Source organism: Lissotriton vulgaris, unplaced genomic scaffold, assembly GCF_964263255.1.
Source record: "Lissotriton vulgaris unplaced genomic scaffold, aLisVul1.2 SCAFFOLD_4715, whole genome shotgun sequence".
NCBI lineage: Eukaryota > Metazoa > Chordata > Amphibia > Caudata > Salamandridae > Lissotriton > Lissotriton vulgaris.
This window is the reverse complement of record NW_028252823.1, coordinates 127,474-153,624: the sequence shown is the minus strand read 5'-3', so window position 1 is coordinate 153,624 and position 26,151 is coordinate 127,474. Positions and strand designations below refer to the sequence as shown.

Genomic DNA, 26,151 nt, shown 5'->3' with positions numbered 1-26,151 from the left:
CAGCACTCTTGTTTTCCATCTTTGTTTTACTGTTTTCTTGTGACTCGGTTACTGAGTCACAAGTTGGCTGCCAACACTTTCCAGTTTGGAGTGTTGGCAGCCAAATAGAATGAAGCTTGTGCTCAGGAGGAGTCGCGACTCCTCCTCAGTGCTCAGATATTGATATATTTTTTTTTAATTTCTCAGGAACTACTGAATGGATTTACACCATTTCAAAAAGGCTCTGTGGCTCACTTTCATCAGCATACTTGTGTGATTACTGAGAGCGCGGCTTTGAGAGCCCGACCCTCTGGCCTCCACTTTTGAAAAAGAAAAGGACACTGCCCAAACAATGGTTTGTCGCTTTGTATTGGGTGTGCCCACCTATGATTAAAGCTAACTGGAAGCCAAGTTCCGTCAGGTGTCGCCATCCACCCCCTGATGTTTAATAAAGCACATGTGCTCCAAGAAGAGATTCACAGCAAGGGTTTTGGCTAGAGCGCAGTAAGGCTGCGCCAATCCTATATTAAACGAACAAAATACCAGTACTGCGCATTTAATCCAAACTGAAAATAATTGAGTTGAGGATCCTCAATTACAAAGACCACTTTTTCAGTCCAGTTTATCAAGACATTATTAAGTTTATTATAATTTTTCTTTTTCTTTTCTTTTTTTATAGAATTGCAAAGGTTATTTTGGCTAAGAAACAAAACAGTATTGAAGTAGCTCCTACTAAGTCTAGTATATTTCACAATTTATCTACAGTGAAACCAGGTTATTAATGGTAGGGGTGATGTTGGAAAAAAAAAAAATTGTGAGAGAAAAATGATTTTGGAGGAACACAAAACATTGATTAGACTACAGACAGTACACTTAATTGTCAAACATAGACACAACACCAAACAATTCGAAAGATGGTGCAGGGGGGAGGGAGGAGTGTAAAGGATGTGTGTACGTCCTGCGCTAGTCCTATTTATAGGAGCAGGTGCTGCCACCTCCACTAAATGGAACAGAAAAAAAAACACAGTTTTGCTTCAATCAAAACAATAGACCATCAACAATTTGAATAATTAAACTGTAGTAGCTTAAGATTGGTCTAAATTATGGGTGAAGGAGGTCGACGCGTTTCGAATCCCTTTGAGTGGTGGGATTCTCATCAGGACCATGTGGACAATCTGGACTTTTGTGGATATTCGTAGGTCTCTGAGGGGCAGAGGTTGATTTATTGGAAGTGTAGGAAAATGAATCTCTTCTGATCTTTATAGTCCTCAGACTATTATATCTTTTATTGGAATGAATATACTTCGTCCGCTTTTGGTATTTTCTTTAGCTCAAAAACGGGAGTCCTCCATGGGCGTCTCTTTCCTTGATCGGAACGCCGTTCCGATCAAGGAAAGAGACGCATCCTTTACACTCCTCCCTCCCCCTGCACCATCTTTCGAATTGTTTGGTGTTGTGTCTATGTTTGACAATTATGTGTACTGTCTGTAGTCTAATCAATGTTTTGTGTTCCTCCAAAATCATTTTGCTCTCACAATTTTTTTTTTCCAACATCACCCCTACCATTAATAACCTGGTTTCACTGTAGATAAATTGTGAAATATACTAGACTTAGTAGGAGCTACTTCAATACTGTTTTGTTTCTTAGCCAAAATAACCTTTGCAATTCTATAAAAAAAGAAAAGAAAAAGAAAAATTAAAATAAACTTAATAATGTTTTGATATTCTGGACTGAAAAAGTGGTCTTTGTCATTAAGGATCCTCAACTCAATTATTTTCAGTTTGGATTAAATGCGCAGTACTGGCATTTTGTTTGTTTAATACCAAGAAGAGATTCAGCTCTCTTTTTTTCTTTGGATATTGAATTGACAGGTTTCTCCATGCCTGTTTTGCTTAAACTTCTAGGGTCAGTGGCTCACTTTCATCAGAGTACTTCGGTGAATACTACGAGCCCAGCTTTGTGAGCCCGACCCGCTGGCCCCCACTTTTGAAAAAGAAAAGGACACAGCCCTGAGTTAAATATTCACTGTGGCGGTTAGAAAGAGAGATGTGAGGTGTCATTTGCCTCTTTTCGACTAAGGGCACTGGTTGCCAAAGGACATTTGGAGATTTGGCGGCGATATACAACGCTACTCTACAGAGCTCCATGCAATGAAAATACTTTTATGGGTGGCTACAGAGCAAGATACAGTGGCAAAACAACAACATGCACTGCAGTCTACTCTGAACATTAACATTCTGGCATTGTGCACTCTGGACATCGAGTGACCTTGGGCCTACAAAACATCACGTGGTCACAGCAACAACTGTTGATCGCTTCGTATTGGGTGTGCCTACCTATGGTAAGACCTCACTGAGCGCCAAAACGAGTCAGGTGTCGCTGACCACCCCACTATGTTTAATAAAGCACATGTGCTCCAAGTAGAGATTCAGCTGTGGGGCGTCTGATGTTTCTGCCCTGCACTGTGAAAGGAAAGAAGGAGTCATGTCAACAGAGTTCTCAAGAACTGGTTTGGACTGGGCAAAGGCCCCTCTGCCTTCAGAGGACAAAGGATTTTGGAGTATAAGTAGTGGGACCCTGATCCCAAGAATTTAGATCACTTTTGGACAAACAAGAAGGAACCTTTGCTGAGGAGAGGAATCTGAAGAAACTGAGGAGAGACTATCCTTAAACTGAAGTGCTGCTTAGGGGATTGGCCTGCAGTGGTTTCCTGACTGCCAAAGGAAGGAGAAATGAACTTTGTGTACTTTATTTCAACTTGTAAGGATCTCCATGGGCTGGAGAGAAGAGCTTTTCTCCTGCTGAAGTCTCAGGGACAACAGACTTCAACCCCCAGCTCCCCAAGAGTTCTTTGGAAATGCCTGCTGCTATTTTAGGGCCTTCTGAGGGACTGCGTGTCGCAAGGAGCTGGAAGCGCGACTCAAGAAGAAGAAGTGTGTCGCCGTCGCTGCCGTTGCATCTCTGAACAAGGATGTCCCCGCTGTAGCTGACGCATTGCACTGCATCAAGAAAAGTGCCTCACATCCACGGAGAAGCGTGTCGCTGTCGTCGCTTCTCTAAACAAGGGTGTCGTCGCTGCAGCTGTCACATCGAGCGGAAGCGTCTTGCATCAAGGAAGAAGAGTGTCACCGCCAAAACCGCTGTAGTCGCATCTCTGAACAAGGGTGTCGCCGCTGGAGCTGACTCATCGAGCCGAGACTTCTTGCAACATGGTAAAAGCCTGCCGCATCTGGAAGATCTTCACGTCTTTATTTCTTTGCACCGGAACTTTGCCGTATTTCCATCGCTGCAACACTTTTGTTGTGGAAGCGTAACGCATCGTAAGGTACATTGACTTAAAGTGCCACATTTTAAGAACTGAACAGAACTAAGGTAAAACTACCACCTTTAAGTACAGTATTGTGATTTTTTTCTGTTTGCGGTCTTGTGTTAAGTCTATATAAAGAATACTTATTTTTTATATAAAACCTGTGTGGTGTCCATCTGTAGTGTTGTCACTTGATTACTGTAGGTGGTCACGAATGCTTTACACACTGCCTCTGAGGGATTGGTGTCGTTACAACGCAGGCTATTACAACGCCTGCTGTTACAACGCGGTTTTTACATCGCATACCACTACAACGCATAGTGCTTTTAAGCGCTGGATAGTGATTTATTTAATTTACTATTCCAACTCCAGTCCCCGTGGATAGTAGGGAAGGTGTTGGATAGTAAATTAATTATATACCCTATCCTAGAGCGCCCCCCAGCGCAATGCGTTGTAATGGTTTGCGTTGTAATGGTTGCGTTGTAATGGTAGTGCGTTGTAATAAATGCGTTGTAAGTGATGTTTCCCCCTCTGAGATAAGCCTGTCAGCTCGTGCCAAGCTACCAAGGGGGTGAGCAGGGGTTATTTTAGGAGTGTACCCCCTTACCCGGACTAAAGGCAAGGGTCACTATTTGTCACAAGTACCTACCTATGCCAACTAGAGACCTCAAATCTAACAGGAGCCGAAACCCGCTAGGTGTCGCCGCCCACCCTGTGATGTTAACCACCTCACCAATAGCTCCAGTCTCACACCAAGGTTTTAACATCTGTTCATGGAACGTGCATGGCCTCTACTCAAAATTAGAAGACCCCGACTTCATGGCCTTTATTACACAATACAAAATTCTTCTCTTCCAAGAATCCTGGCAGTTAACCTCATCTCCAATAACTGGTTTTAAGGAATTCCTGAACCTGGCTAAGAGAGCTACTAAATATGGAAGAGCAAAAGGAGGTCTCTCTATTTTTATTTCAACAGAAATTCCATGGCACGCTTCGATCATAGATTTAGACTGTTCATGGTTGTTGTGCGTCAAAATAGCCGTCTCGGAGTTCCAGACCCTGCTCATTCTTAACAATTATATTCATCCCGCATCCAAATTAAAGAAAGCACAAACTGAACAATTAATTACCTCATTAAGAGCACTAAAACTTGCCTATCCAGATGCTAAGACCATCCTGTCGGGTGATTTCAACATGAATTTACAATATACTAGGTGCAAGGGTAAAACGGAGGCCACACCAGCCATCAACCGACGGGACACAGCTGGTAAGAAATGCGCAGCCCGCCTGAAAGACCTTTCAATGTGTGTACCTAATGGACAAGGCCCGACTGATCGGCCCGCAGCATACACCAGGGTTACACAGAAAACACGACCTACCATTGATTATACCTTTACTGATTACGACCTTCTCCCGTACATTGCAAATTTTCAGATAAAAGACAGGGCAGAAGGTGATCACCAGCCGCAAACTTTTACTCTATTAAAATCTTTTACAACCCCAGAGAAAGCAAAGGCCCTATCATCTTTAACACAATGTTATAACCTAAAACGCCTCTGCTGGAATAAGGATAACATTGTGGCCATCACAAGCACCTATACCAGCCTTTTGGAAAGACTGAACTCCGAAACACTGACCATAAAAGCTTGGGAGTCCTTTATTTATGAAATTAATAAAACGTTCTCTAAAAACGCCCATGCTCATACTGCAGGGTATGTGAAAGGGGCAGCATTGTTCAACAATAGCCTGAGGAAACAAAAACAACAACTAAATAAATACCTCAGACAACTACGATCCCGGGGAACAGAATGCCACCAGGAACTCCTGCTTTTAATCTCTAAAACAAGAAAAAAACTAAAAAGGGACATAAAATCTACCAAAAAAGAGTACCAAGAAAATATTTGGGCGAAACTATTACATGCATGCAAATTAGGGGACTCTAAGCTATTTTGGGAACAAATCAACCAACTAATTAACGGCCGGAATCGACATCACAATTCAGATATGTTGGAGTCCACATGGAGAGCTCACATTGAACTTCTATATAATGAAACTAGATCCCAATCAGCCCCAAATTACGGATTACCGACGGGGCAGGAGGCCAGAGGTCGATGTAAAGCCAATTATCCCATGAACCACGAATTCTCTGAGGATCCAGAGCTGTTTTCAGAAATTCAAGTTTTAAAAATCATAAAAAATTTAAAATCTGAGGGAGCTCCAGGCCCGAACGGTCTACCAAATGCCCTGTTTCGGCAAGATCCCCATTCTGGTCTCAAGTCCTGACTCCTCTTTTTTCAAAAGTTACAGTTGACAGCTTAATCCCTGAGTCCTGGAAAGCAAGCATCCTCAATCCAATCTATAAGTCGGGTTCCGGTTCGGATCCCTCCAACTACAGGTTGATTGCGCTGATAGATGTGGAGGCGAAAATATATGCATCTAATCTCTTGGTAGAGCTAGAGGCTTGGATTAGTCATACAAACCTTATTCCTCCAACGCAAACTGGATTCCGGGCCGGGATGGGCACCCTTACGAACATCTCTGCGGTCACTCTTTTAGCTTACCAAGCCTTCGCAAAATCAAGGCCCTTGTACGCCTGTTTCGTAGACCTTAAAGCGGCCTTCGATAAAGTTCCAAGAGCCTCTTTATGGGTAAAAATGCAAGCTTGGGGGGTCCCGCCCAGCCTTCTGGATGCCATTATCAATCTGTACTCCCACACGTGGGTCCAAATCAAGAAAGGAGACGGGTCCAGCGTAACCTGTAAGATTCCAACCTCAAATGGACTCAAGCAAGGCTGCATTTTAGCGCCTTGTCTGTTTAACATTTACACGTCAGATCTCGACAAGTGCCTTCAGACAATCCCAGGTGACCCTCCAAAATTGGGTAAAATACCGACTCCGTGCCTACAAAATGCAGATGATATTGTGCTGCTAGCACAAACGCCAGTTGGTCTGCAGAAATTGATTACGGGATTAGGAACCTACATCACTTCAAACCAACTCACGATCAATCACCAAAAGACAAAAGTCATGCGTTTCTCCACACACAATAAAACATTGAATAGGCGCATCTTTTCCTGGAAATTGGGCGAACAACCACTAGCCTGTGTAGATTCCTATAAATATCTAGGCTTTCTGCTAGATTGCAAACTTAACTTTAAGCAACAGATGGAGCAAGGATGCATAAAAGCAAAGCAACTGTTATTCGCCTTCAAAATTCTGAAGAAAAAGCTTATAGGCTGCTCTACCGGTCATCTGTTAAAAGTGATCGCCGCAAAATTTCTACCCTCCATCTCGTATGGCTCTGAAATCCTGAATATCAAAGATGCTACAATAATAAATACAGCACAATCCATACTCTTCAAAAGGCTGTTTCTATTACCGTTACACACCTTACAAGAACAACTCCGTTTAGAATTTGGACTAAAAAAACTGATTATGGCCAGACAAGGCGCCCTAGTAAAGTTCTACTGGAGGATGAGGGAGGCAGAAGATTACACTTTAGCTCACCCCTGTTGGGTTGAAATTGAAAATCAAGGAAGACAAGCTAACTCAACCACGACAATCCTGAAGGAATCTCTGTCGGCATTACAGCTAGAGGTGGCCTGGTCTACACCAGTAACGTACTCTGGATTCAAAAGCATGGTGAACGCCACAACCAAGCAGATCTCTTTGTTAACCGATAAAATGATTTTTGCAAAAAAACACCAAGCCTGGGCTGTGATACAGGCCTACCAGAGGCTAACACCACATCAGTATTTGACCGAACACTTTTCCTACCATAAAAAGCATTACCTTATGTTACTACGAATGGGATCATTCCCCTCAAAGGATTTGACACCAAAATGGAAATTTATATGGCCCTCTAAAGTAATGCCGCCTCTGTTGTCAAGGTGAGGAGTACCTACTACATCTACTATGTATATGTCCCTTTTTACTGAAAACCTGTAAATACATTCTTCGGGAAATTTTAAGGAATGAACAGATAAGAACATGTAGATCTGCAGTCATCAGGTGTCTCGGAGGGCTATCTATTCCCCTCTCCTGTAATGCCATAAAATTCTGGAAAATAGCAGTAAAGGAACTGGAAAAATTGAAATAAGCTAAGCAGCCAATAAACAACCTGCCTGCTGACTTTTCAGAAATATACTGCACTACTTGTTAGCCTTTTAACTGTAGTAATGACTCCAAGGTTTTTTTCTCCTCTTAGGTTTTAAATATATATATATATATATATATATATATATATATATATATATATATATATATATATATATGAAAACATAAAAGCGAGAGCCAGAAAGACTTGTGTTATTGCATCTAGCAGTGTTCCCAATATCCCTTCCTCTTCAGATGCAAGTTCAATAGGCAGTGAATCAGAGAATGAGGGGGCGAGAAATATGCCGTTGGGGTTTACCGCACTCTCCAAGGCCCAGGAAATGAGCTGTATGTGTCAGGACCGTCAGGACACATTGAGATCCAGAGGACAGACTGGCGGTCAAAACGCCAAAGGGCAAACAGGAAACGAGGCGAAAGGAGAAAGTGCAACAAAAATAAAATCAGACAACAGTCAAAAGAAAAACCGATGGAACAAAAAAGCAACAAAAACACAGGCGGCAGCCCTGGCTCAATAATGAATCTCACTTCAACAATATTAACTGAGAAAGAATCCAATATTCTAAGTTTGGGCCTTTCCTACTGCCCTCCTTGTAACTTTAACTATGCGGATACAAGAATGGATGCTTTCCGCTTTGTGAGGAAACTCAAGCTCAAAAAATATTTCAAAATGCAACCCACGAGAAAGAAAAAATTGGGAACAATTGAAACTGATTCGCTCTCCTTGGAAGCTGGAGACCGAGCTGACTTTGACGAGATATGGGGATTATATGAGGAAACGAATCCTTCTACAATGGTACCTTTGGTGAAATCAAGAGTTGATCAGGTATCTGGTGTCACTCCTTTTAAGCCAAAATCTGTGCTTCTTCCTTTAATGGTTCACGATAATATTGACGTTTACCAAGAACTGATTACCAAGGATTTAAAGCAACTCTATATCACCACTAACAAAAAACATAGAGTGATTAATAATCTAAATCAGAGCTACAACACCCTTATAAAAAAACTTGAATCAGACAACAACATTTTGATCCGCCAAGCGGATAAGGGTGGAAATATAGTACTATGGCCTCGTCAAATGTATATACAAGAAGCGGAAAAACAATTACAAGACCATTCCTGTTATAGAAAGAGCAATTTGGGAGCAGTAAGGTTGGCATGGGAAGATCAAAATGCCAAGCTGGTTGCATGGAAGAGCGTAAATTTAATCACACAGGAGGAACTGGGATTTTTTAAAAAAGAATTCCCGGTTATACCTTCATTTTATTTGCTCCCCAAAGTCCATAAGAACACACAAATTCCTCCTGGGAGACCCATAATTTCAGCGATTAACAGTTCCACTGAAAATATGTCAACATACATTGACTATTTTTTGCAGGACAGTGTAAAAAACTTGGATTCCTATGTGCAGGACTCATCTGACTTTGTTAGAAAGTTGGGTGACTTTAATTGGAATGCGGACTGTATACTTATGAGTTTGGATGTTACGTCTTTATACACGTCTATACGACATATGGACGGTATTAGAGCAGTTAACTATTTTTTGAACAGGAGGGCAATTAATTTTTCTGCTCATAACTCCATGCTTACTGCCATGATTAAGATCTGTTTAGAACAAAACTATTTTCTGTTCAACAACCAAGTTTATCAACAGATCAGAGGGGTAGCCATGGGGCCCTGCTTTTCTCCCAGCCTAGCGTGCTTGCACATGGGCTGGTGGGAGGAGCAGGTCCTCATGGTTCAGCATCAGGCATTATGAGGAGTCACGTCCCTGTCTATTTGAGATATATAGACGACCTCTTTCTTATATGGCAGGGTACTATGCAGGAGGCTCAAGAATTTGTAGAAAAACTTAACTGTAATGACCTTAACCTGGAATTTACATCCACCATAAGTAAAACACAATTATGCTGCCTAGACATAGAGGTATACATTGAAGCAGGAAATCTGGCCACAAGGTTATATAGAAAGCCGACTGCAGGCAACACTATCCTGCACGCGGCTAGCCAACATCCCCATCACTTGATACAGAGCATCCCCTTTGGGGAGATGCTTCGTATCAAAAGAATTTGTAGTGATGAAAGAGAGTGTGCTAAAGCGATGGAAGAAAGTAAATTGCGCTTCCTGGCACGCGGATATTCTGCGAAAACAATCTCCAGGGCTATTGAGCGCTCGAATGACATGTCGAGAGCACAGATTTTGGCACCTAAACCGAAGTCTGAAGCCATTCATTCGGATACTTCCATAGAATGCTCTAGGGTAGTGGTGACTTATAGCCAACAGCACAAGGAGATCCGGCGGATCTTCAGCCGTAATTGGAACCTGGTGACAGGGTACCCTGTCATCGGTGGTTCAGTGAGTAAAAGGCCAGAATTTTCCTTTAGAAAATCTACCTCCATGTCAGACAGGCTGGTTAAAAATCATTTGGAACCACCTATATCTAAAACTTTTATGAATTTGAGAAAAGGTTTTTTGAAATGTTCCATTTGCAAGGCCTGTAAGAATGGGTGTAACAAAACACGATACAATACACCATTCAAGAATGATCCTGTACTTATAACAAAACAGCTGTCCTGCAAGACAGAATTTGCTGTTTATGTGCTGCAGTGCCCCTGTGACCTCCGGTATGTAGGGAGCACCCGGCTTCCGGTTCACAGGAGAATACTGCAGCACATAAGAGCAATCTCCAACAATGATCAATCCTATCCGGTGGCGCGCCACTTTCAGGCTGCTCATAAGAGTGATCCTAAACATCTCACTTATTATGTCATTGATTGCATTCTACCCCTCAAAAGAGGGGGGAATAGGGATGGGTTATTGAGGGTCCTCGAGACTCGATATATTTTGGAACTAAACAGCCATACTCCTGGAGGTCTTAACGCCAGTGAGGATCTGTACACCTGTTTATGATTCTTGAATCTTTATCTTTTGCTGATTCGCCCTATTATGAATGCATGACACATTCCATAGCAGATATCAGCCACTGTATGTTAAACAAAGGGATTCTCATAACATTTTTGTATTACAGGTTAGAGCTGTGTATTAACATCAGTCAGAAATTGAATTTCAAAGGGAGGGGCTCCTCCCTTTTCAAAATTTTGTTATATTTTACTTGCACCCAGCACTTTTATTATTCAAATTTGCACTTTGCGAAGATGGCTGCTCTTTGCCACACAAAAGGAATTAACAGCTAGAATTGTGTATGTTTACAATAGATCTTGTTTACATTAAGCACTTGACGCTTTAGTGGAAATTCCCACTTGGGATAAAACATTTTTAATATGTTTATTAAGGGTCATGAGACGTAGTCTTTGAAGAGATGAAATTAACACTATTTTTTTATGACTTATATATTTATATGTATATATTCATGAATTTATATGTATATATTTATTTATTTGCTCTATATTGCACAATGTATATACTTCATTTATTCACCCACTGCGGGTTGTATTCAAGACCAGGAAAGACTATGAATTATTTGTATAGTCCCCTGTTTGTTTCTTTGAACCCTTGAAAACATTATGTGTATGAGTTGGTGGTTAGCTTTAGGCCACCTTTTGTGTCACTGATGCTGTAAATAAATTCCCTTGTGGCTTTGCGATCACATCATGTGATCAAGACAGTGGATACTGTCGAAACGCGTAATGGCGGGCATGTTGAGCAAAATTGAGCTGAAATAAATACGCACTTTGTTTGGCACCATTCTTGGGTTCCTCTCTTCGTCTTTTCGAGACTGCGTGCTATCTGGCAGTGTTGGAGCTTTTGGGACGATTTTTTCTTATATATATATATATATATATATATATATATATATATATATATATATATATATATATATATATATATATATATATTCAATCGCGCTTGCTCCTGCTGCAACTTCCTACCGGATTTACAAGGAAGACAAGGCAGACCCAGTTTGGTGCTTTGGTTTTTATTTTTCAAACGCCACCAAGACCCTCACGACGCGTTTTGGCAGATCCCTGCCTTGATCACATGACAGCATCATCGTGAAGCACACCTCTATTTAAAGTGCAAGTGCTACATTATCTTTACAATAGACATAGAAGACATATTTAGACATTACATAGTCTTTCTTACTATTTCTATTTACATAACCATTGTATTTTGGTTATCATAGTTGCAAAAACGCCAAATTTGGTTATTAGTAAGAATCTCAATTTCATATAATCAAAATCAAATAAGGGGGATGTGCTTGTAAAATACATTTTGATACCAGAAAATACTTGTAAAATACATATTTGAAACGTTGTGCACAAAGGAAGGTCAAAATGGTAGTAAAAAACATTCTTTTTATATTACTATGGCATAAATGCTTTTGTATTCTTAACATCCTCATTTTCCCACCTGTGCCTTCATTCCTTTTGCCCTTTATTTTGCTAGGGAATTTCCCCCCCAAATGTAAATGTATTGGCATTTATATAGCGCACTACTTACCCGTAGGGTCCCAAGGCGCTTCGACCGCTGCGAAACCCTTCCTGGCTTCCCTGAGAGATGGTCCCTTAATGGGTATCTCCAGGGTGAGACCAGGCATCCCCGGCGGTCTGGTGGGGCCGTTAGTGAAGATGAGGCAAGCTAATGCCCAGAGTTGCCGAGTGTGATCGCTGATCAGAGTGGGCACCGAGGCGAGAGAATTATCGAGTCCGCTGACCCTGGTCCAGAAACCTGCCGCACCGGGAATCGAACCCTGGTCCCGGGCCGTCCTCTGCTCTCGGGTCTGCCGCCTCTAACCAGTGAGCCACACTACTTCACCCACACATTTCTATGTCTATTGACTAATATTCGTGATGTGCTTCTATTATAAGAAACCCCATGTATCACCCTATTGGTGTATTGTGTAAATATAAAGTGCTAAACAGTGCAAAAAAAGAAATATAAAACCAAAATTAAATAGGAACAATTTCCTATGTGTGTTTTCTTATGTAATTCATACTTTGTGCAATATTCATAATTTTGTTGTAACAGTAAATTTTCGGTACGGTTTCCAAAGAAAAATCCTGTAAATGTCATTTTGTAGTGTTCTGGACATGATTCCCACAATCGGTTAAAAACCTCTTTTCTAAAACAGTATGTTGAAAAACAATTTATGTTTTCACTATAAAATTTACTATATACAGAAAAAATATATACATGGAAACTTATATATATGCCTTTCCACTGTCCTTGTAACATGACCGAGACTCCTTTGGCGTGCAATCCAGGGCACAAGGTCGCCCTGCTCAATCGCCCCCACCTCGCACTCTCCAGTAGGTGATGCACTCTCCGCAAAAAATTGCTGTCAGCTAAAGATGTAGCTTTGAAGACTTTATTTTACATCAAGCCAACATCAAAACCCAACGCGTGTCGCCGAAACGCGTTGGGTTTTGAAAGTTGGCTTGATGTAAAATAAAGTCTTCAAAGCTACATCTTGACGGAAATTTTTTGCGGAGAGTGCATCACGTGCTTCAAGTAGAGTTTCAACAATCTTTTTTTTTTGGGATATTGAATTGACAGGTTTCTCCATGCCTGTTTTACTGTAACCGCCCTACAGGGTCTGTGTCTAGCTTTCATCAGAGTACTTGTGTGATTACTGCGGGTACAGCTTTGTGAGCCCGACACGCTGGCCCCCACTTTTGAAAAAGAAAATGACACTGCCATGAGATAAATATTCACTGTGGCGGCAAGAAAGAGAGATGTAAGGGTCATTTTCCTCTTTCCGAGTTGGGGAGCTGGTTGCCAAAGGACATTGGGAAATTTGGCAGTGATATATAGCACTACTCAACAGACCGCCATGCAATGAAAATACTTTTATGGGTGGCTAAATTGCATAAGTGCATGATACAGTGGCAAAACAACAACGTGCACTGCAGTCCTCTGTGAGCATTCACATTCCAGCATGGTGCACTCTGGGTATCGAAGGACCTTGGGACTAAAAAAAATCATGTGGTCACAGCAACAACTGTTGGCCGCTTCGTATGGGGTGTGCCTACCTATGATGAAGGCTCACTGGGAGCCGAAACGCATCAGGTGTCACCGCCCACCCCATGATGTTTAATAAAGCACCTGTGATCCAAGAAGAGTTTCAGCACTCTTTTTTCTTTGGATATTGAATTGACAGGTTTCTTTGTGCATGTGCTGCTGAAACCACCCAGTAGGGTCTGTGGCTCGATTTCATCGTAGTACTTGTGTGACTACTGCAAGAGCAGCTTAGTGAGCCCGACCCGCTGGCCCCCACTTTTGAAAAAGAAATGGACACTGCCCTGAATTCAATATTCCCTGTGTCAGCAAGAAAGGGAGATGGAAGGTGTCATTTGCCTCTTTCTGACTTGGGGCGCTGGTTGACAAAGGACATTGGGATTTGGTGGTGATATGTAACACTACTCAACGGAGCGCCATGCAATGAAAATACTTTTATGGCTGGCTACAGTGCAAGATACAGTGGCAAAACAACAATGTGCACTGCAGTCCACTCTGAACATTAACATTCCGGCATGGTGCACTCTGGTCATCAAGGGACCTTGGGACTACAAAAAAATCACATGGTCACAGCAACAACTGTTGGTCGCTTTGAATTGGATGAGCCTACCTATGATTAAGGCTCACTGGGAGCCGAAACGCGTCACGTGCCGCTGCCTACCCCGTGATATTTTAGAAAGCACCTGTGCTCCAAGTAGAGTTCCAGTGCTCTTTTATCTTTGGATATTGAATTGACAGGTTTCTCCATGCCTGTTTTGCTGAAACCCCCCTGCAGCATCTGTGACTTGATTTCATCGGAGTTCTAATGTGATTACTGCAAGCGCAGCTTTGTGAGCCAAACCCACTGGCCCCTGTTTTGAGAAAGAAAAGGACACTGCCCTGAGTTCAATATTCACTGTGGCGGCAAGAAAGGGAGATGTGAGGTGTCATTTGTGCCTTTCCGACTTGGGGAGCTGGTTTCCAAAGGACATTGGGAGATTTGGCAGTGATATATAACACTACTCAACAGAGCGCCATGCAATCAAAATACTTTTATGAGTGGCCACAGTGCAAGATACAGTGGGAAAACGAAAACGTGCACTGCAGTCCACTGTGAACATTAACATTCCAGCATGGTGCACTCTGGGCATCGATGAACCTTGAGAAAACAAAAAATCATGTGGACACAGCAACAACTGTTGATCGCTACATATTGGGTATGCCTACCTATGATTAAGGCTCACTGGGAGCTGAAACGCGGCAGGTGTCGCCACCCACTCAGTAATGTTTAATATTACCACAATTGCCACAAAAACCGCTGAACTCTTTTCATGAAGGGTGCCTCCTGCGAGCATGAGGCCTGCACAAATTAAATCAACTAACAATGTCCCCACATGTGATCTAGGCTGAGGATGGCCTAAACGCGTAATATCGAATCGTTTTAAATAAAAAACACAGCAAGGACTGCAATTGTGGTCCGTGTCTGTTTTTATCCACGGAAGCGAACTTTGGAAAGCGAATTCTTGTATATATATATATACACTTATATATATAGACATTTAAACTTAACTTAAAAAAGGGAGTACTTTTCATCTCTGCGTAAAGGAAATCTGTCGAATTTGAACACTAACTACCGCTTTAAATCTAACTTGAGAGCATGAGTCTTTTTTCAATGTCTAAAGTTATGCATTTTAAAAGCTGAGGATCCCACTGTTTGAATGCTTGCATATGATTAAGACTCATTGGAGTTGAAACTAACCCTGGGCAAAGCACTACGCTACGCTCGTGTAGTTTGCGAAGTTTGCGCAACTTCGCACTACGCGAACTGCACGCAGCACAGTGCGAACACGCGTAGCGTAGCATAGTGCAGCGTTCATTTTTTGCTTGCTCGCCGTCCTCAATGTCAAGTTGGCGACCGTGAGCAAGCAAAATGACATCCAGGCGAGACTTTTTCCTTGTTCGCGATCAGCAACATCAAGTTGCAGATTGCAAGCATGGAAAATAAACCTCCCGGCGAGATTCTCAACGCGGGGAGGTCTGGTTTCTCATTGCAAGTGGTCGCGTATGCTCGCGACCGCTCGCGATGAGAAACTACCAGTCCGCGTTGAGAAAGCTGCCGCTCGATTAAAAATCTTCTCGAGCGGCCGAAAACTACAGCTCGCACTGTGCAAGATGCCGTTTTTAATGATTGCACAGTGCAGGATGCTTGTCCGCTCTGTGCAATCATTGAAAACGGCATCTTGCACAGTGCGAACAGGGTATTACGCAGTTCGCGTTGTGCTACACATAGTTCGCATAGTGCGAAGTGCACTTTGCGTAGCTACGCGTAGCGCTGCTTCGCGAACTACGCCCAGCCCTAGTTGAAACGCGTTATGCCTGTCTTGCCTCGAATAAAGGAATGAAACAAGCACAGTTGGTGTGGCCTGTCTCTCGTTGCGGAGAGATACGTGTGTCTTGTGGAACATATACATATTTGTACATATATAACTATATATACATATATATTAGAACTATGTAACACTGTATGGTTGGTCAATTTATCTATGCATGCATGCGATATGTTTACGTTACACTTTATGATTCATCATTATATGTGTGACTTCCTTTAAACATTACTAGATCATAGTTGTTTGTCTGAAAGGCCACTAAAGAAGCTAGGTTTTCCAGTAACTTTTTATGTAGACATTAGGAAACTATTGCAAATGACAAAGTCCGCCCGAAGTCGCATGTCCCTAAGCGTTTGACTCCTATGTGAACAATTAGCTCGTGAGCTATTAACTTGTGTACCTAAAGATCAGCTGGAGCAATAATCCTCGCCTCCTGCTCCCTTTCACTCAGGGGACTCTGGATTTCATTTAAAGGTTCCACCCGCAGATGCCTGTGCATTAGGTGCTCTCTTTCCTGAGAGCAGCACAGAGAGGGTTAAGGTCTTTCAGTCACTCAGTTGCAAACCGAGGTAGAAAGACCCACAACCAAGCACATTCTAGCACCACAGCAAAATCTAGGCGCTGTCTTTGGTGGTGCACAGAAAATCTCAAAAGGATCCGGCGCTGGGGCACACAGAATTTATGGAACAAAGGCTACAGCATCATAGAGCACCTGACCTTCCTTATAACACATTCGAAAAACATAATTAGTCAATTTCGAATTGACGGGCACTGGTAGATGTGGAAAGGACACTCCGGATCACTGGAGGCACAAAAAAAAGAGCACGCCTGGGGGCTCAAAGATAAAGCAAACACAGGATCCAGGTCCAAAGACGCGCCGCAGGAGGAGCAGGCACAGTGTTCTGGGCCCACTGATACTGTGAGAAGAAACAAAGTGTCCTGGTCAACTTCCCCTGGCTCCACTGGGACTCTGAGACGAGAAAATTGTGAATAAGCGCGCAGCTCTGAGGGGAATCTCCATGGAAGGAGCTGACAGGCTCTGTGCCTAAGGAGAGGCGAGGCATTGAGGGCTCTTCGACCTTTGCCACGTCACTGCTCTCTACATTGCTCAACCAGTCCCTCAAAAACTCACACCGCGGCACAATCTATGCCTCATGAGAGTAGCTTCACAGATCGTAACAGCTCAGGAAACTAAAACAACCCTGCAGGTAAGACGCTCCCACTCTGAAGACACGAGCATTAAAAGTTCGGGATAGTCGGTTCTGCTGTTACATCTTTCCAGTTAAAAAATGAGGCTTCGTTGGAAATGTTTAGCAATTGACTCCACGTGGCCTGATATAAACCGCATGCAATGAGACTGGCGTCATTGTGGTAATGGATGCAAATTGCATTTGTTCTTGTCTGCGTTTGCACGAATCGCAGGTTAAAGACAACTTGCTTGGCTTTGCCAATGCTTATTTTTATTGTGTTAATATTTGTCTCCTCCATGTAGTAGTGCGCCAACAACCATTTTAATTGTTTTACACAGACCCAATAAACGTAGCATATTTGTACTGCTTTATAATTTGTCTTCATAGTACCAGAAACTGATTGACAGCAAAACGTGCTATTTAGTTAGCGCCTGGAAAAGGCAGAAGTGCAGAATGAAGACCAATGTTAATACATTGACACAACCTGGGTGAGTCACAGAGACGGCTGGAACAGCGAGGTCTCAAACTCACACAGATTGAGAAGCTGGGTCACACTCACTGGAGTGGCTTCGTCACACTGACAAGCGAAGCTGGGTCACACTCACTGGAGCGGCTTTGTCACACTGACAAGCGAAGCTGGGTCACACTCACTGGAGTGGCTTCGTCACACTGGCAAGCGAAGCTGGGTCACACTCACTGGAGTGGCTTCGTCAGACTGGCAAGCGATGCTGGGTCACACTCACTGGAGTGGCTTCGTCACACTGACAAGCGAAGTTGGGTCACACTCACTGGAGTGGCTTCATCACACTGACAAGCAAAGCTGAGTCACACTCACTGGAGTGGCTTCGTCACACTGACAAGCAAAGCTGGGTCACACTCACTAGGGTGGCTTCGTCACACTCACTAGGGTGGCATCGTCACACTCACTGGAGTGGCTTCGTCACACTGACAAGCGAAGCTGGGTCACACTCTCTGGAGTGGCTTTGTCACACTTACAAGTGAAGCTGGGTCACACTCTCTGGAGTGGCTTTGTCACACTAACAAGCGAAGGTGGGTCACACTCACTGGAGTGGCTTTGTCACACTGACAAGCGAAGCTGGGTCACACTCACTGGAGTGGCTTCATCACACTGACAAGCAAAGGTGGGTCACACTCACTGGAGTGGCTTCGTCACACTGACAAGCGAAGCTGGGTCACACTCTCTGGAGTGGCTTTGTCACACTTACAAGTGAAGCTGGGTCACACTCTCTGGAGTGGCTTCGTCACACTGACAAGCAAAGCTGGGTCACACTCACTAGGGTGGCTTCGTCACACTGGAAAGCGAAGGTGGGTCACACTCACTGGAGTGGCTTCGTCACACTGAAAGCAAAGCTGGGTCACACTCACTGGAGTGGCTTTGTCACACTGACAAGCGAAGCTGGGTCACACTCACTGGAGTGGCTTTGTCACACTGACAAGCGAAGCTGGTTCACACTCACTGGAGTGGCTTCGTCACACTGACAAGCAAAGCTGGTTCACACTCACTGGAGTGGCTTCGTCACACTGACAAGCGAAGCTGGGTCACACTCACTGGAGTGGCTTCGTCACACTGACAAGCGAAGCTGGTTCACACTTACTGGAGTGGCTTCGTCACACTGACAAGCGAAGCTGGGTGACACTCACTGGAGTGGCTTCGTCACACTGACAAGCGAAGCTGGGTCACACTCACTGGAGTGGCTTCGTCACACTGACAAGCGAAACTGGGTCACACTCACTAGGGTGGCTTCGTCACACTGGAAAGCAAAGGTGGGTCACACTCACTGGAGTGGCTTCGTCACACTGACAAGCAAAGCTGGGTCACACTCACTGGAGTGGCTTTGTCACACTGACAAGCGAAGCTGGGTCACACTCACTGGAGTGGCTTTGTCACACTGACAAGCGAAGCTGGTTCACACTCACTGGAGTGGCTTCATCACACTGACAAGCGAAGCTGGGTCACACTCACTGGAGTGGATTTGTCACATTGACAAGCGAAGCTGGGTCACACTCACTGAAGTGGCTTTGTCACACTGACAAGCGAAGGTGGGTCACACTCACTGGAGTGGCTTCGTCACACTGACAATAGAAGCTGGGTCACACTCACTGGAGTGGCTTTGTCACACTGGCAAGCGAAGCTGGGTCACACTCTCTGGACTGGCTTTGTCACACTGACAAGCGAAGCTGGGTCACACTCTCTGGAGTGGCTTTGTCACACTGACGAGCGAAGCTGGGTCACACTCTCTGGAGTGGCTTCATCACACTGCATAGCTGGGTTACACTCACTGGAGTGGCTTTGTCACACTGGCAAGCGAAGCTGGATCACACTCACTAGGGTGGCTCCGTCACACTCACTAGGGTGGCATCGTCACACTCACTAGGGTGGCTTTGTCACACTGGCAAGCGAAGCTGGGTCACACTCTCTGGAATGGCTTCGTCACACTGACGAGCGAAGCTGGGTCACACTCTCTGGAGTGGCTTCATCACACTGCAAAGCTGGGTTACACTCACTGGAGTGGCCTTGTCACACTGGTAAGCGAAGCTGGGTCATCTCACTAGGGTGGCTTCGTCACACTCACTAGGGTGGCATCGTCACACTCACTAGGGTGGCTTTGTCACACTGACAAGCGAAGCTGGGTCACACTCACTGGAGTGGCTTCGTCACACTGACAAGCGAAGCTGGGTCACACTCACTGGAGTGGCTTTGTCACACTGACAAGCAAAGCAGGTTCACACTCACTAGAGTGGCTTCGTCACACTGACAAGTGAAGCTGGGTCACACTCACTGGGTTAACTTAGTCACACTGTACATTGATGTGTACACTTGTATGATTTATTGTCTCTGTGTAAAGTGCGTCACACTGTGATGTAAAGCTCTCTGACACGCTACAGTGGGATGAGTAAGGACTTGCGCTCTAAACGAAATGAAATAAATAAATGAGTAAGTACTATTTAAATCGTTTAGTGTAATTACTCACTCATTCAGATACACCTGACATTCCCACAAGCATGCTATCTCGTACAGGGGCTGAACAAAGTCAAAGAAACGCCCAGGAATCGTAGCTTATCCGAAATACTTGTGAACCGATAGCAGGCTGTTCGCCTCTGATTCACCAAATTGCACTGGCATCAAGGCGCTAGCCTCAGGGGGGCTCTCAGCCAGGATGAGACTGGGTGACTCTCAAAGCCTTTTCAACCAGGACTTAGTCTTGGGGTCAGATGGAGGTGAAACTAAGAATGCCTCCTCGCGCCTGTAGCTTCCTGCTCCAAAGAGGAAGCAGACAATGTGCAGTTGCTTCCAATGTGTCCGAGTGTCAGCCAATCACACAGTGATAAACTCAGTCCGGATCCGGCTGCCTGATGGCCGACGCATCCCGGATCTCTCTCGTTTTCTGCTCTGGATCTTGTAAAACAGAAAAGGGTCTGCGTCACTATATATAGTGAGGAGGAAACCAAGGGGGTAATGGTTGCAGAATTGGGGCAATACATTCAAGGAAAGTATAAGAGGGCAGAAGAAAGGAGAGCACTAAGGGACGGAGCCAGTGCAACATATAATGCATAATGTTTTCCAAATGCACCGCTTTCTCTCCCGGAGAAAAGCCCCCTCCCATCCCTGGCCTCTCTCATGCCTCGTTCGGTTATTCCTTCAAGCTTGGGGGCTGGGATGAAACGAATTGCCGGGAATGCTCTTTACTCACAGTCTGACATGTTTCAGTACTCGCATACCCTGAAGGACAGAAACTTGTCATTACAAATATTTAAAATCTTGTTCTACGACATATTGTTGTACTCCCTTGCTTCTAGCATGTAAATTATCACATAAATGGGGGTGTTTTGCATAACCGACTTAGGGGCTCCTTAGTACGCCTGCCTCAACTCACTGAGGACTTTCCATTCACCCTTAACTTCTTTTCCGGTTCTGCTGTTCAGTCCCTTGGCTGTTCTGTGGCCCATGTGACATTCCTGGACCCCTGATCCTCAACATGTTTACTTCCGCCACTATCTCTCCCTGCTTCTCTTAAGTCTCATTGAAGCAACCCAGTCCCCTTGAACCTTCCTTTCAACTTGGCAACCACAGTCGATCTTCTTGAGAAAAGGCCGGCCCTCTCTACAACCACCAGGCCAGCAGCACCCTAGCTGCCCCCGTGCTGCTGGCACTGTGGGCACAGATGGTCTGCCACAGCTATTGCTTCTGTGTCTTGTAGCCTCCCTTAAGCGAGGGCCCGGCCTGTTCTTGCTCACACGGACACTGCCCTTGGAGGCCTGCCTTGTCTCTCAGGTGCCACAGAGCCCCCTCTCCTTCCATTGGCCAGAGGCTCGCTGCTTATAGCACCGTCATAGTTGCCCATGGCTCCTCCTCCAAAGAAGCACCACGTGGGACCGCCCACTGCACTGCACCGAGGGAATGAATAACTCCCTTGATAAATGCACAAGTGTGTGATGATGCAGCAAGTCAGGAGCCGCCAGGGTTACATGACCCTCACACTCCCCCCCCAGTTCTTCTCCAATCATATGAGTTACATGTCCGTTTCACCAAGTGGTGGGGACTTTACGTTCTTGTTGTTTATGTCATCTCTTTACTGCCATGTAACTCTTCTATTTCTTGATGAATTTAGAGGAATCCAGATTAACTCACTGCAGACCGCCTGCGGTGCCGGCCAGCGAAGAGCGGGGCTCAGACTGCATTCTACAGGTGTTGGATGGGCGGAGCATGTCCTCAGCCCCTCTGTTTTCGGCCACTGAGGCTGTTTCCAAACATTCCTCTCTGCCAGAGTACAGTATTGTACTGGATGATCTACTTGCTGATGCCTTGGAGTGTGGCCCAGCCTGCAGCGCCCATGTGTACGCTTCAAAGAGCTACTGTCAGCGGTTTCTCAAGGGATGGAGACATACTTGTCGGTGGAGTCTTCGCCATCCATGATGCCAGGGAGTACCAGCCTCTCAGCTTCAGCCAGGAGCCTGCAGTCACCACATGTCAAACGTAAGTATGCCTGCGTTTGCCACACAATTAGTAAAATTATAAATATTAGTATTGCAATTTTACCTGTATTAGAATTACAGATAATTCAGGGCAATTTAAGCTGTACAAATGTCTAGGATTTGGTCCACAAAGAATTGTAACCCAAATGCATTCAGTGAGTGCAGAATGGAGCAGCTCGATTCCTTATTGCATCACACACAGAGAACCTGTATCCTCAGGACAGTGTGCTGAGGATCAACAAATCATGTCCAGTCCATGACACTGCATTGTTGAAGATTGCTTCCTCTGGAGGCAGGCATTTACTGGAATTCTCTCACCTTGCTTTCTGACAAAGATGCGCACCCAAGGGATGCAATAAAGTGGCACTTCCTCAGCAGGACTATTTCAGGTCCACTGTCTCTCAGTCCATCTAACATGGTTAGGGAAATTGCTATTCAAACCATTCTTTGATTTTCAGCCGGTACTGCAGGTGAAGAAGGGTAGTAGAGGCACATTAGCAGAACCCGGTGTGGGTCGCAGTATAAGGAATCTGTAGGTCCAACTGCCCAGATCAGATATGTAACCATATACAAGTAGGGAGTCCAGAGCAAGAATTCCCTAGATGTGCTGCAGACCAGATTTGTGGTGATTTAGAAGAACAGAAATAAATAGGACTGTGAAGTTGGCTTTCATCAGCACCATGGATTTTTTTTAAAAAACAACTACATAAAGTTGGTTAATATAAAGAAAAAGAACCTCCATGTGAAAACTCTCATTCCAAGTATGAATTATGGAGGGGACACATTCTGCAAACTTTACTTTTTTGTGAGGAGGAAAATCTTCAGCAAAAGTCAGTTGTGAACTTGGGAACTTTACTACTTTTGAAAACCGTGCTGCGGAAATTATGGCTTTATGGAGCCCTGGAACAATTCCATCAAAAAGTGCCACTTGAAAAAAATATTGCAATTCGCCTGGTGTTTGGTAGCTCACAGGTCTCTTCATTCTAAGACAAGGAGTCCCTGCAATGATCACCTCTCAGCAGAAGGAAAATGCCCATTTAACATACGAATAAACACGTCTCCAGCTGACTCGAGTAGAGCTATGCAAAGTTTAACATATTTATTGTCAGAAGATAGCCAGCAGTGGTGTTTCTGGCCAGCAGCGGTCAAATATCTCAATATTATAGTTCTCTTATGCCCACTTCTTGAGTTGTGACTGCCCACAAAACTCAATCCTTGGGAAGTGTTTTCACAATGTTAAGAGCGCAACCTAATTTCCTTGGTCACTGTGAACTTTCCAATTCGAATTGCATTTATCTGTAATCACTCTTTTGTTTTCAATTACTTTCCATATCTCATTTTTCAATTAATTGCCAGACGTTGGTGTATTTTTCCATAAAGTTCATTTTAATAGGTTTCCAATTCTATAACACTTAAAACTGACCCAGCCAATGCGTTTCATCCCTTATAGGGCTTTAATTAGGGCCCTTCGAACCACCTTTCGTGTGTCTTAGTCCTATCCGATCAATCCGGAAATTAATTGAAGAACAAGATATGGAAAGTATTTGAAAACAAAAGAGTGATTAGAGATACATGCAATTCGAATTGGAAAGTTCAATGTGAACAAGGAAATTAGATTGTCCTTCTAATATTGTGAAAACATTTTTTGTCAGAAGCTTCTTGTAATTTTTAAAGATACTATGATTAGAATACATATTTTGCACAGATCTCGGCATGAATAAAATATGCACTTGTTTGCTCCTGAGTTGTTGTAAAAAAATGTCACCATCATTCATTCTGTATCAAAATTTCAAGAAATACAAGGCCTGATTCACAAAGAGTCTTGGCAGTCATGGCGTGGACCCCGCAGTCGTGGGGGACTCTCTGAACTCAGGGCGGAAACCCCGCAAAGAGAATACTTATTACAGAGATTCTGCCCGGAGTGCGGAGAATCCCCCAAGTCTGCACAGCCTCCACCATGAGTGCTGACGCTCTTTGTGAATCAGGGCCACTGTGTTGAACTTGTGAGAAAACGCCACACCCATTTAAGCACTTGCAAGGAAATATTGACTTTCCTAAGGGATTATTACAAGTTTGTGAGATAAAATTAAACAAGTACATAAATGGAGGAAAAGTCTGAAACACCCACAAACAGGTACGTCCTTAATAAAGGTCATGTTTGCATACCCTTAGTTAAGATTCACCAACATTTCCAATAATTTTACTTGGGGAATTTGAGAATTGTGGTGTATTATATGGTATGATTGTGCAGCCTTAGTGGATAATTCACTCGCACAACTTTCGTGGATCCAGTCAGTCTTGTTTGCAAAACCTGTAGCTCTACCCTGGGTGCCATGGCGCTGAGCAGCAAGATTAAACTAGTATAAAGCGTTTTAAAACACCAAACAACAAAATGAAAACATTAATTCAACACAAAATGAATCGAAAACCAACTTATTAAAATTGATTATATTTTTATGATTTTTTTAGACACTAAGATGAGCAAAATCCAGCAGAGGGTTCCGGAGATATAGATTTTAAACATAAATCTCAGCTTGTTAGTCCAAAGCACAAATGATCATTGGTAACCATAATGTTTAGAAACTTGAAACGTTTGAAAGAGTTGTGTTCGCCTGCTCCGGCCCAAATGAGGTGACTAAATCCGGTAGGAAGAAGAGGCCTCTAAAGAGTGTTTGTACATTTAACTGGTCATCAAAGTAGTCTCGAGTCCACTTCCACGCTTTTTATCAAAACAGCTGTAGACTTTAATGGAGTGGTCCTGATGTTTGGGATGCAGGATGCTCTTTGTGCTGTGCAGTCCATGAATGAGGTGGGGTGACTTTAGCAAGAGAGGTTGAAGTCCCTTGAAGTCATCTTTAAGTCAGAGGAAGGTCAGCTGCTGTCTCTGTACAATGTGGGTCTACCAATATCCTTTGGTGCAGGCTTGTGTTCCTTAGGGGGTGAACAACCCACACTCACAAGATATACTGGCATACAACCTTCGTCCATCAAGGATTTGTCTCTCTGGGTGCCCAGCGGCGGGTTGCCAATTTCAGGAATGTGGCTACCAACTTACCAAATTGGGATCCTCCAGCTTTGATGGCCCTAAATTTGGTACCAGGGGATCAGTAAACTGACCCATGGAGTCATTTCTTTGGCCTGGGGCTCTGGAGTGACAAGTGCTCACTCAAGCCTGTTGCCACAGGCACAGGCCAGGCACAGTCCTCACTTTGCTAGCCCAAGGTGAAACAGGTGCAGTCCAGCATACGGTGCAGCCTTTCTTGCCAGATACAGGGGTCAGCCGGGCAGTTCTTCTTTGGCTCTTTCCCCAGTTCTGGTGTGATCTGAGGTTCAGAGTGCCAGGAGTGCCTGGAGTGCCATGTCTATGCCCATAAAGGGCCCCGAGGAATGATATGGTCATTAGTCAATGGGCTACCAGGATCCCTGCACTGTGCAGACTTCCAGCTATGCGTAGCATCTAGAAATCCCAGCATCCACTTCCAAGATGGTGGGACATTTCCTTGGATGTTAGAGCTTGGTAGCACAACCTAGAGGTGTAGGTACCTTTGGGATAAATGCCCATGGGTAAACCAGTTTGGGCCTTGGCCTCGCCTATCTGTTCCAGCGCAAGCCTGTCTACGTGAACAAAGGGGCAACCCTTCAGGAGTGTGATTACCTCTTGCTTACCGAAGGTGGCTTTGTCTTTGACGCTCACCTTTTGGGCCAACACTGAGTGGCTTCCTGCAAGGGGAGGTAACACCTCCCTCTGTAGCAAACTGCTATTGCTCCTCAGCCTGGGAGTCACACTACTCCCTAGGAGGGCAGAGGGCTGGCTGGTGTCCAGCACCCGTCTGAGACCACTGGATACGCTGGCAACATACAAAAGTTAGCTTTTCCATAAAAGTGACATTAACGTTCGCTTTGATATTAAAACAGGTTTAATGCCATGATTAATTTGATACCCTCTAGTTCTCATTTTCATACTTCCATTCAGAAGTTAGCTGGGCTCAGTGGTCAGCCAGTAAATCTCTATTAGCCAACGGGGCAACAAACGTTTCTACAGCAAAAATGACAATTTGGAAGTTTTGCAGTCAGGACATATAAAAAGTATATGTCCTACTTATTAATACACAGCTCCCTGCCACAGGGCTCTATAGGCCTTCCTTACGAGAGTCTTAGATCTATTGTTAAGGGAATTGGGGGCTTTGTCATTGGTTTAAAAGGCAAAGTTGAACTAGGAGTA

The 26,151-nt window shown here is 44.1% G+C and overlaps 1 protein-coding gene across 1 annotated transcript in view; it reads left to right on the top strand.

Moving 5' to 3' along the window:
• Window positions 1–8,018: 8,018 nt before the first annotated feature.
• Window positions 8,019–26,151, top strand: part of LOC147662006 (vomeronasal type-2 receptor 1-like) — a 113,729-nt gene continuing 95,596 nt past the window's right edge. The window contains exons 1-3 of the mRNA XM_086951190.1: window positions 8,019–8,459; window positions 9,215–9,754; window positions 21,722–21,930. Of these exons, the coding sequence (XP_086807316.1) occupies window positions 8,019–8,459; window positions 9,215–9,754; window positions 21,722–21,930 (1,190 nt within the window). The remainder of the gene's footprint in view (window positions 8,460–9,214; window positions 9,755–21,721; window positions 21,931–26,151) is intronic.